General features: G+C 40.8%; 1 protein-coding gene across 1 annotated transcript in view; it reads left to right on the top strand.

Moving 5' to 3' along the window:
* CNR2 (cannabinoid receptor 2) overlaps positions 1-12,303 on the top strand; it is a 95,593-nt gene extending 83,290 nt beyond the window's left edge. The window contains exon 2 of the mRNA XM_069223959.1: positions 8,095-12,303. Within this exon, the coding sequence (XP_069080060.1) occupies positions 8,156-9,217 (1,062 nt within the window). The 5' untranslated portion in view covers positions 8,095-8,155 and the 3' untranslated portion in view covers positions 9,218-12,303. The remainder of the gene's footprint in view (positions 1-8,094) is intronic.
* Positions 12,304-13,752: the final 1,449 nt, after the last annotated feature.

Raw genomic sequence — 13,752 nt, forward strand, 5'->3', positions numbered from 1 at the left:
TAACTCCTTATAGTGTACCCTGTGGTATATTTATTAAGTGTATAATTTAACACCTCAACTCGAAATCAGGCCGATAGTATTTTAACATTATAAATCGTATTGTTGATTAGGTTAGGAAATATCACCTATAACCATACAATTGTTAATAGAAGAACACCAATTGTTGTCGGACTTGTGCAATACAAAGTATTGTTCCTTTGAAATGTAAAGCATAATCTTTTAATAAGTCCTTCTTGAATGTCTATCACTTGCTTATTCACGTTTGTCCTCAATGAAACGAAAATGATTACTGTCTCTCTTCTAATGTTGGTGATTTACACTCAATCCATTCTGAAGATCTTGGAAAAGGAAACTATTGGTTTTCCATGACATTTCTCTTACTTAATAAGGAAGTTCAAAATGGTTGCAGAACTTGTGAAAGCAAGGATTGTGGCAAAACGTGATATGTGCTAAGAAGCATAGCTTTAAAATCGGTGTAAGAATCTGTAGCCTCAGAGCATATAGGGCATTTTAATTTGCTGCCAGAGGCTACAGGTTTGTTTCCTTCCTGATGCTCCATTGTACTAACAGGAGGACGGGTGTGGCGTTGCGGTCAGAGCTGCTGGCTTTGGCAAAGGGGAACCAAGTTTGCGTTTCTGCATTAGTTCAACATCCAATCAGTTAGTCTTGCGCCCTTGTAAAGTGACAGGTGTACATGTAAAGCTCTCCCATACCTCCGGGTCGAGTTTACTGCTGAAATAAAAAATACTAACCAAAGAACGCTTTCTTCTAAGCCGCCTTTAACAAGTGTGGCCATGCTACTGCAATGAAAGATAGGGGCATGAGGTGCTCAAATGGCTTAATTTTAAAATCCTACTAAGGCTCCTACTTATGCTTTTAACTCAAACTAAGAGTGAAAACAAAGTATCCTTGATGCATACAGGACAGCAGAGCTGAATTCAGTGTTGAGTTGGAAAAAGTACCCATGCTGGTAGAAGGCCTGTGGGGGTGGTGTTCTGTGCTGTAGCATGCAGCTATTGCATGTAGAACAGCTTTCAGCTAACACATCTGTAATCTGCTGGAAATAGCAGCATTAGACTACTTTACTAATTTACTGGGAGTGATGTGTACATTACACTTAGGCCGTTCCAGATGTGCATTTACCTGCATTGCTATTTACTAAAAAAGCTACAGGTTCTCTACGGACCGCTGCAGCGTTTTGAACATGTTGTGCTCTTTGCATAACTGCAAGATACCATTGTTGACATATGGAGAATGCATTGCAGGTGTTCTCTATGTGAGAACTACTTTGGAAGGTGCAGTAATGTTCTCTTTCATGAAATCTGCACCATATGACAGGCAAACGCTAATCTCTCCTTTGTTTTGGCCTGTGTAGTCTCTGGTTCTATCTCTTAAAAGTTCTCCGAGAAGCCCTGAGTGCCTTTCTGTCATCCCCAGCCACACCGCCATCCCAGGTTGTCTGCCTGGGTCTTCTCCTATATTCTCATTTTACTGCCTTTATTTCTGTCTCCACCCTTCTCCTCATTTATCCCTCTGTCCATGTTCTAATTCTCTCCTTGTGTCTGAAGACCTCTCAGTTCTCCTCTGATTATTGTAATAATTCTGTTTGTATATCCTCCACTCTAATGTTTCACTGTGTCGTTGTATATCTGTGCTTCTCACCTAAATGTTTCCTTTGTCTTTTTGTGTCTCTCGTGGCCTTGTGAGTCTGCCCATCACTGTTTCTGAGCAGTTCATATTTGTCTCTGTCCCTCCATTTTTTAAAGTGTGCATATGTCTGCCTGTCTGTCTCTAGGTCTTTGGATACCCTCTGTGGAGTCTCGTTGCCTTTTCACTGTCTCACACTTTTTGACGTGCCTTTCTTTTTCTCTTCTCTCCTCTTGCCTTTGTGTGCCAGCCTATCTCTTTCTTGTCACCTTCCGTGTGTATTGTTTTCTTCCTTGCTCTTCTTCCATGTACCGTTCACTGTCACTTGGCGACTCTATTCCTCTTTCTTCATCTTTGTGTAAATGTGTCTCCCCCCTGGCTCTCTCTGTATCTTTAGGTGTCCTTCTGCTCCATACATAATTATTTCAGCTCATCTAGGAGTACATATCTGTCATTCACTTGCCTTTTCCTGTGCTTTGGGGAGTCTGTCTGTTTCTCAATGTCTCTTCTGTATACTCCCCTGTGCTACTTTGTGCATATCAGTCCCTTACTTTATCCATGGACAGCTTGCTGTCTCAGTATAGTTCTCTCCTTACTTCTTAATGTCTTGTCATTTTCTCCCATCCCATGTCTCGCTTTCTGTCTGCTAGTAACTACCCACCTCTTTCCTGTCTTAGGCATTGTCTCTGGCTTTTTATCTGCCCCTGTCCTCCCACTACCTCTGTCAATAGGTGTGTCTGTCGTCTTTCCCAAAGCTCTTCTGGTATTACTGGATTTGTATAATCTGTCTGCTGCCCATAGCTGTGTAACTTGATATCTGTCTGCCTTTTGCTACTTCAAAAGGGTTTTCAGGCTCTTCCAAGTCTCTCACTCTGTCACTGGGTTTAAGTCTATCGTTTGAATGCATTAATCAGTGTCCTTGTCTCTCCCCACATTGTTCTTTTGCCTCTGGGTGTCTATTTTCTTCACTTTGGATTCTCCTTTTCAGTAGATGACTGGCTAAATATACGTTTTTAGGTTTAGTCTATATATACATACCTAGTGGGGCTTTTGGTCAGCAAGCTTCCACATTCACTTACTGGTCTCTTACAGTATCAGTCCCATTTTGTTCCCCCCACCACACCATGCAGTGTGTGACAATGGGTCCGTGTACTTCACCCACTGGCTCCATCAACTTTGAGTGACTGCACAAAACCTATGTACATTGTTCACATCCTCCTAAAAATAGTTCCTTTCTCATCAGTGATAAACCTGGTTGAAAATGTGCTCTTTCATTGTCATTCCGTTTAATATTGACTTTAAAAAGCAGCTATTTACTTTGCCTGCACTTTGTGTTCCCCGTTAGATGGTGATTTATTTCCTGTCTGTTTTATAAACGTTTTATAGCATTTAGGTGAAATTGTAACATTGTATCTGCCTGCGATTTAGGTGCTAAAGTACCTGGTGATGTTTTCTTGTCTTTTCACAAATAACAACAAAGTGCAAGGGGACAAGTGAAAACTTACTAGGTAAAAGAAAATCATTAGTAAAACGACCACATGAATGAATGTATCTTAAATTTAAAATGTCTAAACAAAAGCTCATGGCAGCCATGTTTACGCTGGCACATGTTTTCTGTTTTTCTTTCGGGTGCACATTATTGCAATAAAAAATAAAAAAATAAATTAACCATCGTCAATGCCAGGCCTATTGGATTTGTCAATGCTTGTTGCAGCCTTGTCCCTTCTCGCGACCTCTTGTGCTGGGGATGCATAGCACTGCTTGCAGTTGCTTTTGTAAGTGGGTGATTGCCAGCCAGTATTTGTAAACTAATATGGTGACCTGGTACACAGTTAGTGAATGGTCACAAGTTATTGCTACATTTATAAAGTATATTTCACAGAGGGTATGGGATACAGAGTTTGCTTTGTAAAGGAATGAATGCCAGGCCTACATTTTTCTCAAAAGCCTGCAGGCACCTCTGCCGAATGTCGGTATTGCAAATACCAAGATTGTATTCCACCCCATGCCTGTTTCTTCCACCGATATACTCTCCCTGTCCCTTTATCTCACTCATGCAGGAAATCTTTCGGCCCTACATTTTCCCTTTCATCACCGTTTTTCGTGATTCTCTTCCTCTTCCTCTTTTCCACCATTGCTGTCATTCTCTCTTGTTCTTGACAAAGTCTGATGATTAAAAATAAGCTCCAGTCTCCAAAAAAAGAGTGCTGTGGTACGAGCTCAAATTAAGCTCTGAATATAGATCCGCCTCTGCCTCATCTCCACAAATCTCTTGGCACCAATTAACATTATAAAATATGTTTCAATACAGTTTTCCCTCCTGTGGCAGAAATAAGTAGCGTCCATGAAACATAATTACCAGTGATTCTGCAACAAATAATTGCACTTTGCCTGGTTCCTATGGGCCCTTTTGGGCCTGATTCATTACTAAATTTCATGTTTCACTTAATAGGTGAACTTAGAAGACAAGGCTTGGTTAGTGGGAGGTGCTAGTGGAGGAAGTGGGCACCAGCAGTTATGCTGGGAGCTTTACCATTTTGATATGCAGAGAATTGCGAAGCTGTGTAGGTGCTAACAAAAAAAGAAAATATCACGGTGCAGAGTGCAGTATCAAAATGGGAGCAGCAAGTTTACATAGGTCGACACTGCCGACATAGGGCCGTCCTTGGACAGCCTGTTATTCTTACCCAGGGCTAGCACTAATGCCAACATAGGACAAGGAAAAGGAGATCCCCACTAACAGTGCAAAATACCAGATAAGGGGTAACAGTTGCCAGGCCAATAAGGTGCTAGACCTGTGGCTTGTATAACAAAGCCCAGGGGGGACATAATAATGGAAACAACAACACAAAAAGATGATGGACGGAGTGATGATATTGTTTTAACACTCACTCCCAGTCCGAGGTCTGGGCTAAATCCATTGTTCTTTTGCTCACCATGCCACCTCAGTTTGGGCCTAGCCATGTGCAAATCAGTCTTAACCCTGCTCCCCATGGGAACAGTCCAGTCCGAACTGCCAGGCCAGGTCTTCCCTGGACAGGAAACAAGCATCCTGAGACTACTTTTAAGATATCACCCCTCATCAGCCAGGCTAGCTTGAATCCAGTGGCATATTGAGCACAAGATTCATGCTAGCCTGGCTTGGACCAAACTGGTTTGGCATGGTGAGCCAAAAAACGATGGATTCAACCCGGATCTGTGACTGGGGGTGAGTGGTTGAAAAGTTTCAGCACTCCGTCCATCATCCTTTTGTGTTGCAACATTAAAATAACAACAGACTTGTATCACAAAAGGTGCAAGCTATTGAGAGGTAAGTGCAAAGTGCAACAATTAAAATAACAACAAAATTACAATTAATAGGCACAAAGGTGAACAAAAAAATTAAACAACACAGCAACCAAAGAAAATGTAATAGATGCCACATATTAAAAGATAAGCATCACTACAAACCAGAGCATTCACAGCAGTTTTTTAAAGCTACCCATGTTTCAGAGAAAATATGAGCCTTTATAGGGGGTGGCTCTGGCGGGCAATCCAATAAGTGGCTTAGGCTGATATCGCTCAATGTAGCCCCCAAGCGGCAGAGTTTCTTAGCTGCATATTGTACAAACCTAACCAACAAAGTATTCAAAGTAATGTTATCAGAGTTAATGCCATCAATAATGGCCCGCCGGCATGAGTGAATGCCCAGTTTGTTCCATTCCTGCATCAGGAGAGATTTTAATTCCTCAAGTAAAGCAGGGCAGCTACAAACAATATGCTCACATGATTAATCATACAGATCACACTCCCTGCACATCATTGATTCCAAAAGGCCTTCACCTAGCTAAGTGTTTAAGGAACGGCCATTCCTTGAGACTCAGGGCCATGAACCAAAGGGCCTCATTTACAAGAATCTGACTCATCGGCTGTGATGCGTCAGATTTCTTGTGCTGCCCTGCTCCACTCTAGTACCGCTGTACTTACTCTACAGTGCTCCATGGCACACATTTGTTCACAGATGCATCTGTGGTGCTAAATTCACACATTGCTGGATGAGCGTCAAAAAAATGATGCTACTCCAGCAATGCATGGAAGGCTTCCATTTGAAAAGGTTTTGTGTCAGTTTATTGCCCTGCTCTGAGCAGGCATTACATTTTTGACGCAGTGAAGGTGCAGAACAACGCAGTGAAATCTTGTAAATTTCACTTCACCAGTTCTGTGTGGCTTTTAACGGGGAAACACCTACCTTGCATACATTATACCTAGCGCAGGTATAATGTGATGCAAGGCTGTACAAACTGGTGCAATGGTCTCATTGCCCCGGTTTGTAAATGTGTCGCAGTGTCGGGGACTGCTTGTGCCACTGCAGCGTAAAAAAAAGTGACACTACGGCGGTGCAAGGGACTTGTAAATGAGCCCCTTAATTTTTTGTGTTTTGTAAACGTACAGGACAGGTAGGGTAAGGAAAGAGCTTGATGGTAGGAGTTGACGACGTCCCACACTTGCTTACACTTTGATAAAGCGTCCATGTCAGTCTGACTGAGAGGAAGGGCACGCATTTTTTAATTCACTTCTTAACGGTATGTTGACTCATGGGGAAGGCCCAAAGCCCTCTAACGTCCCTTAAACTAAGACAATCCTCAAGGTACAGATGATGAGGTTGTCTAGAGCCACCAATTTGAATCTCATCCCACAATGGGGCCTCTGGACTTGCTCTCAGCACGTCTGAGTTTGTGACACGGATTTCAGGAAGCTCCTGCTCTGGCCACCCGTTGGTCGAGAAGGCCCAATTCCATCCGGATTTGAGCAGCTGAGTAAGATCTTGACAAGCAAGGGACACGCTTGCATATCTTGGTGATACTTTTGTTCAGGAGTTTGCCATCCCTCCGCAGTAAAATTTCACTTCTGTAGGACAAAGATAGAATCATTCTTGCTCTCATTACATTCAGGAGAGGGCAGTATAGGGATTTTTTTTGTATTTCTATAACCCTTGCTTGCAGCTTGGTACACGTTCGTAATGAACATAGCAAAAATACTGCTTTATGCTGCATCTACGATACAGACAACACACTGTAGTCCATATTCTTTGATGACATAAAAGACAACTTCCGTCTGATACATATGATGGCTCCACTGTGAAAAATGTTCGAAAGCCACTGCCAACCATACACAGTTAAAGTTACATGCTAGTTAGATAGCTCCAAACATAACTTTAAGACCATTCCAAGCACATAAAACACAAACAATATCACACGTTTGTAAGGAGGCCTCAAGAGCAAAAGGATCTTAGCTGCGGCTACTTGATGTTTTTTTGTGAAATTAGGTCCGTTTCAGCACCAACAATGGTTGGTGATTCAAGCCTAGTTTAATTGTTTGATTTTTACATTCAAAACTTTACAGCTTTGCAGTATAAAAAACAAAAGCACAAATCCAAAGACCTCGGTTCCAGTTTATTTTTTTCAAGACCAAGTGAGTTTTTCGAGAGAACCCAAAGGATAAGGTTAAATATGAATTCCAGTGAGCATACTTTCAATCTTTTAGTGTATAGAGCGCACCTGCTCTTTCCGGGGCTTACTGATGAGGTCATTATAAAAATAGCCTTTGATTCTACCACTGTGTTGTGATCACCCACATTTTTCTGTAAAAGATCATAACAAAAATGGTGCACAAGGAAGTAATGAACTGATGGATGAATTTGATAACAATAACAATGCAGAGCCTTATTGGGAGGTTTTACAACACAGCTTTTTAGTCCAAGAGGGCCTGGCCTGTGCTAAATTCATTCAATTACTATGAGCTGCGTCTATACTGAATACCTCGAAATGAGAATAATTTACATTTTGCTTATTTATAAAAGATTGCATAGAGCCGGCTTGCGTAAACCAACGATGGATACCTTCACCCTCTTAATTTATGCCTGGGCCATTTGAATTATGCACCAATGTAGGACCAAAATATTTTCAAAGGATGGCTAAAAGTATGCACCAAGCCAAATTTTGCAACACATTGCCGTACACCCTGTTTCAGCGTTAGTTCACAGTTTTGACTATCCCAACACGCACATTTATTATGTCTGGGCAAAAGGCTCACCCCTTTAATACTAGTTTAACATCTGAATAGTGCAATCACCAACTGAAGGGTGACCAGTTAACATTTGCAAAAGAACTGCCTCTGTGTGGCACCACTTGTAGTCCTGTTTTTAGTAACTTTTCGCAATCTGCTAGTTATGCACCAGAAGATGCTTTTAATGGCAAAGGAGGTGAATCTACAACTTTGCAGAATACAACACAGTTGCAGGATCTCATAACTCCTTTGCGTCTGACTATACACCAAACATTGCACGCTACCAATCCACAGAAGCAACACAAAACACTCTTTCAGGGATTTGGAGTTTTCATTCAAACCTTTTTAGATATGAAAGTATGAAATAGCAGAGTTAACTAATATTTTTGATTTTTTTTTCAGCTTTGGATGTAAATTCTGAAGTGAAGGGACTGTGTAAGGGAATCCCATCCCACAAAAGAAGATGGATGAATGCAGGGTGGAAAATGCCACAAATTGTGGCCCAGGGATCAAGGACCTGGGATGCTACTTGGTGTTCAACACCTCCTTGGAGAAAGCATTTCTCACTCTTCTAAGCTGTACAGTTGGATCCTTGGGTATTATCGAAAATGTTGTGGTGCTGTGCATAATACTCTCATCTTCCTGCCTCAGGAGAAATCCTTCTTACCTGTTCCTTGCCAGTGTGGCCCTGGCAGACCTCCTAGCCAGTGTCTGCTTCACCTACAGCTTTTTGGATTTTCATGTTTTCGGGGAGACGGGCTCACCTACCATCTTCCTGCTGAAACTTGGCGGAGTCATTGCTTCTTTCACAGTGTCGCTTGGCAGCCTGCTGCTCACTGCCTTCGATCGCTATATCTGTATACACAAGCCTTCTGCATATAAGACTCTGGTCACGAAGAAGCGAGCATTGGTGGCTCTCGTCTTGACGTGGTGGCTCTCTGTTCTTATAGCGTTCTTGCCTTTAATGGGGTGGAATTGTTGTAAATTAAAGACTCTTTGTTCAGAATTGTTTCCCCTGATTGATAACAAGTACTTGATATTTTGGATCTCCTTGGTCATGTTACTGCTGACTTTTATTGCCTATAGCTACAGCCACATCCTGTTGAAAGCCCACAAGCACGTTGTGTGCATGAAATACCATAGGAAACAGGCCGGACAGACGCCTGAGCAAGTCACAATGCGAATGAACGTACTGCTTGCGAAAACCTTAGCCCTGGTTCTCGCAGTAATCATGTTATGCTGGGCCCCAGTTTTGCTTCTTATGATGTACAGTTTATTTGGTAGCCTTAGTGAGGGCATCAAGAGGGCGTTTGCATTCTGTAGCAACCTTTGCCTCTTGAATTGCGTGGTCAATCCCATTGTTTACTCTATGAGGAGCAGGGATATGTGGCATAGGCTGATGAAGGGCCTGTCTTGCCTCCGCAGAAGGATTTCAGGCTGTGACCTGGAAGGGACCAATGAGCAGAAGAACTCTGCTGCTGCTATAGTTTCTGATGAGACTCCTGGTGACACAGAAGTGCAATGATGGTTTGTCCCTCTCAGACCTTTGTTCCGATGGACAGCTTCTCAGCAATTCAGCTGGTCTCAAAAGAAAAGGGGCCCATGTGTGGCCTACAATAGACGAGAACCAAACATTGTGCTCCTGGTGACTTCCTTATTGTATTTTTGGCTGCGAATGCGTAGCTGTGTACCTACTTAAATTCATCAACGCAAAAGGTTTTGCATTGTTTGAAGCTCGAGTGACAAAACCAAACAATTAGCTTACAAATGCTAGCTTGCCAATGTGGAAAGACCTCCTCTGAACATCACCCACAGATCTTTACCTCATGTCAGCCTTTTTGGTCAATTTTGCCTTCTTGGTGAACACCAAGATTACTCTTGGCATCCAGATAAGTGAATCTGGTGGAGCTGCTTACTTCAACTGGAGATAGTGTGGTGTGCTTCCTGCTTTATTTATTTCGAATCCACTAGGTGTCTGCTGTAAACACATTTGTCTCCATCTGGTGGATAGAGACTGATATTAGGTGACAGGACTGGCGTTGGCTATTTTGCTGCAGTTGCTTTGGTATATGTCTAGTGCACTTCTTTAATGCTTCTCATTGTTTGCATAAGAATTGTATTGAATTTTGTGGACCTCATTCTAATATCCCTACATTTTTGTCCTCCAAAGTGGATGTTTCCCTTTTCAACTCCTAAGGCGATTCTTCACCCTCTCACTTTCCTTCTCTCAATTCTTTCAGGCTAGATTTCTCTTGTACCTCCTTCCTCTTGGCATTTCAACCTCCTAACTGCACACATCACATATTTTGTCATTGCCAGCTACGTTCTCAATTTCTGTCCTCCCAGCTTGTTCTCCTCTGTCCCTGTAACACTCCAGAGTTGTGCTGCATACAGAACAGATGGCAGAGGATCAGAAGAATGCCATTGGGCCATAATGCCATGGTTGTATGTTAGCAGTTATATTCCATTATAGGGTCACACCATTGTTAGGTTCTCTGATTGTCCCTCACTCTTCGCTCTCTATATACAGTTTTTATAAGATTATTCAGAAGCTTGTTGAAGACTTTCAGAATAAACATTCAACAACAAGTGGCATACTGTCCTTTTATCTATTTTCACTGTATTGGACAGTGTTGTTTTAAACAACTATCAACCTTCTAGAAACTCTGTAATTTTATCATGATGATTCAACATGGATTAACCAACTTCATTGATTAAATACCACAAATATATTCACACAAGCTTGATTATCATATTGCAGGATGAGAACCATATAACAAGAAAGTACACCTTGATTTAATCATATGTATTTGCTTTTGATTAACTCCTCACACATGGAATAAGATCTCTTGTGCAAACACACATTTTTTAATCTAAATATCTTTCTCATGGAGAAACCCCTTCCACTACCCACAATGAAAATGGATTTACACCTGACCTTGTCTGGAGTAAAAATCTCATCCTTTCTATGAAGGAAAGGGGAAAGATAGGAGTTTGTGAATGCTGACAAATGTACATTTGTTAGTGTTCACAAACATCCAAGGAAACTTACGGGTTGGAATACTCATTTTTCTATCCCTTCAGTGGGATTTTCTAGTCCAGGGTACTTTACGCTTGTGACAGAGATCTCCACGCATGTTAATGGATTTAGGTCTGCCATGAATCTCTTTGTGAATTCCTAGCACACATGAAAAATTTCAATTTGGTTGTAAGGTTACATTTATAACTAAAGTTTCCCATGCAAACAGAGATTTATGTGTAATTAAAATGGAACATCAACTCAACCCAAGTGGTTGGACTCAGCAGTGCATCCTTCCAATGGGTCAATTACTGGAATTATTGCCTCTTCTGGAATGGCTCCAGAGGTACCCATGTTTCAAAGGATTATGCAGGGCATTATGGTATGCCCTCCAGGAATTAAACTTTTTCAAAGTTATATTTTTTGTTTCTAGCAAGAATATGTAGGAACATGAGGAACACTTTAACAGATTGTTGGCAAAATTTCTGAAAGGCGGCTTACATTGAATTAAAAGAAAACAAAAGGTTAAAGAGAGTGAAAAATATATAACGTTTGTATCTGAATGGTGGAGGAGGCATCAAACTAAAGCAAGATTGTGTAAACAACATAAAATATGAATGACATCTGAATGGAATAACAGAAATACCTAAAAGCAAAGGATCAAACATTCTCAGTAGAGATTACCCAGTGAACTACACTTTTTCAGTCACATTTTCAATTTCCAGGGGGGGGGGCAGGGATGGAAATAGATGAGAAGATGGAAAGAGGTTGAATTGAAAAGACAGGAGTTCTGAGGATAGGTGAATTACCAAATGTAATATTAGGAGAGGTTGGAGAGTGAATATGAAAGGGTTTTTTGGACAGGAGGAAGGTTGGAGAAGATTTAGAATGTATTTGGCACTGCAAGAGAAGCTATGTTTGGAAAATGTATTTTGTCTGGGGGAGTGAGGTTGCTACCACTCCACGCTGTACCATAAAAAGCGTAGCATGAAGGTAATGTTCACTTACAGAACAAATATATCCACAGCTTCACACCACTCTGCTTTGTTTGATCCAGGCCACTCCCATTTACTATGGTACCAGAACATAATTCTCAGGGTGCCATACCAGAATTATGTTTTGTTGTTAGACTAGCATATGACATAAATATTGTGTCCTAAATATTGTGTACAAAGCATAGTTCTATTAGAGTTAATAATAGAATACCTACACCCAATTGGACAATATTTTTCTAAAATATATTTTAGACTCAATTACATGGAAGATTATATTTTTGCATGCAATATTTTAACATACAAAAGATCCAATAATATCATATACATAAACATTAGAGAATCTAAACCCATTGGGACACTATTTTTATAAATTTAGAATGTTATATTTATGCAATACGGTATTTCTGACAAATGTATTCTGGCATACAGGCTTCTCATTTCAGCCTCTTCTCTGATAAAGATCATGTTCAGTAGAACAGATTCACTTGAGGTAAACAAAAATACAGACCTCACATTTCAGGCCTCTTCGGTGGTTCAAAAACTATCGTAGAGTGAAGAAAACAATGTAGGAGAATTATAATAGACTTAAGAGACACATCACAGTTCAGACTGGGCTTACTCTATGATCTTTGTCAATGACATCCTCAGAAGTAATAATAAGAGTTTAAAAATCAATAAACAGTTTCCAAGATATTTTCATTGATTGGTTTATTCCATGTAGGGTATTTTTGGAACTAGTTTCATATTATTAAGTACCATGTTTTATGTGATCGTGATTTATTCTGGACAGGCCTACATTTTTTAATGCTACTTTTGAACTGCTTTGCAATTCACTTAGCAATAATTATGATCGAAATACCAGTATGGTAATGGGAATGAAATCGCAATGTCTAGATTGCAGAAGAAAGCTCTGTCATTATGTGATTCCAAAATTCTTCTACACACGTCTACAACCCAACACAAAAGATCTCCTTAATTTGAGTCAAAAGCGAACATATTTTGGAAAGTACCAATGCACCTGCTTGTATGCCTGTAATACACACAGTAAGGCAAGAGGTGGCAGGATTACTCCAGACATCTTAAACAGTAGAACCTACTTTAAGTCACGAGAAACCCATAAAGTAAAGTTAGGAGCACTGTTATGTAACCATTCCCAATATGCTGTGCCTTGTATGGGTTATAGATGACATTATCCCATGGCAACAGACGGATAACGCTGCCTGCAGCTAGACGTCAACAACATCTCCAGTGTCAAAAATGTGTAAAAAAATATTAACATTGTTATGTATGGGAGCTGAGTTTATGGGTCTGGATCCGAATCAATAATTGCATTATATTTTAATTTGCGATTTAGTGCTATGCAGAACTGCAAACTATACATTTTAAAACTGTAACGCACTTTTAGCATTCCACCTTACAATCTTATTTAATCGCGTCATGTTGCTAAGTTCAAAGTATTATTTGATAAGACTTCTTAAATCTTAAGAGCAAGCGTTAGAAACATTTTATTTTTACAAAGGTCTGCACCAGTAAGTTAGTTTAAAGCATTGTGTTAAAGATTGGTGAAACCCGGGGGCAGATCCTGTTCCTTAAGGTTTTCTCAGACATGCAAATTCTCACCCTTAAAAAACACACCAATTCCACTTACGCAAAATGCGTGCGTTTGACGTATGATAAACAAAAAAGCGAAACACAGTATATACTGGCAATGTGAATGCTTACGGAATGTGTGTGCGCGTGCGTGCGCGCGCGGGGGTGTAGTGTACTCACCCCAAAAGTGGGTGCAAGAATGTGGATGGAACTGTGAAATCGCCTGCGCCGACAAAGGGTAGAAATGTCAAGTGTACCCAAATGAATGATGTCACATTACAGAACACATGACAGTTGGCTCATCAGAATGAGAGGCAAGCTTTGAAATCTTTACCCAGTTTCATATTAAAGAAGGGTCTATGGAATCGCATAAGTGAAGAGGGAGCTGCCCCACAGTTGTTGGTGCCCCGAGACTTCAGAGACCAAATCATGTTCTTCTCTTCTTCTCATCTAATA

This window comes from Pleurodeles waltl, chromosome 3_1, assembly GCF_031143425.1.
Source record: "Pleurodeles waltl isolate 20211129_DDA chromosome 3_1, aPleWal1.hap1.20221129, whole genome shotgun sequence".
NCBI classification, from domain to species: domain Eukaryota; kingdom Metazoa; phylum Chordata; class Amphibia; order Caudata; family Salamandridae; genus Pleurodeles; species Pleurodeles waltl.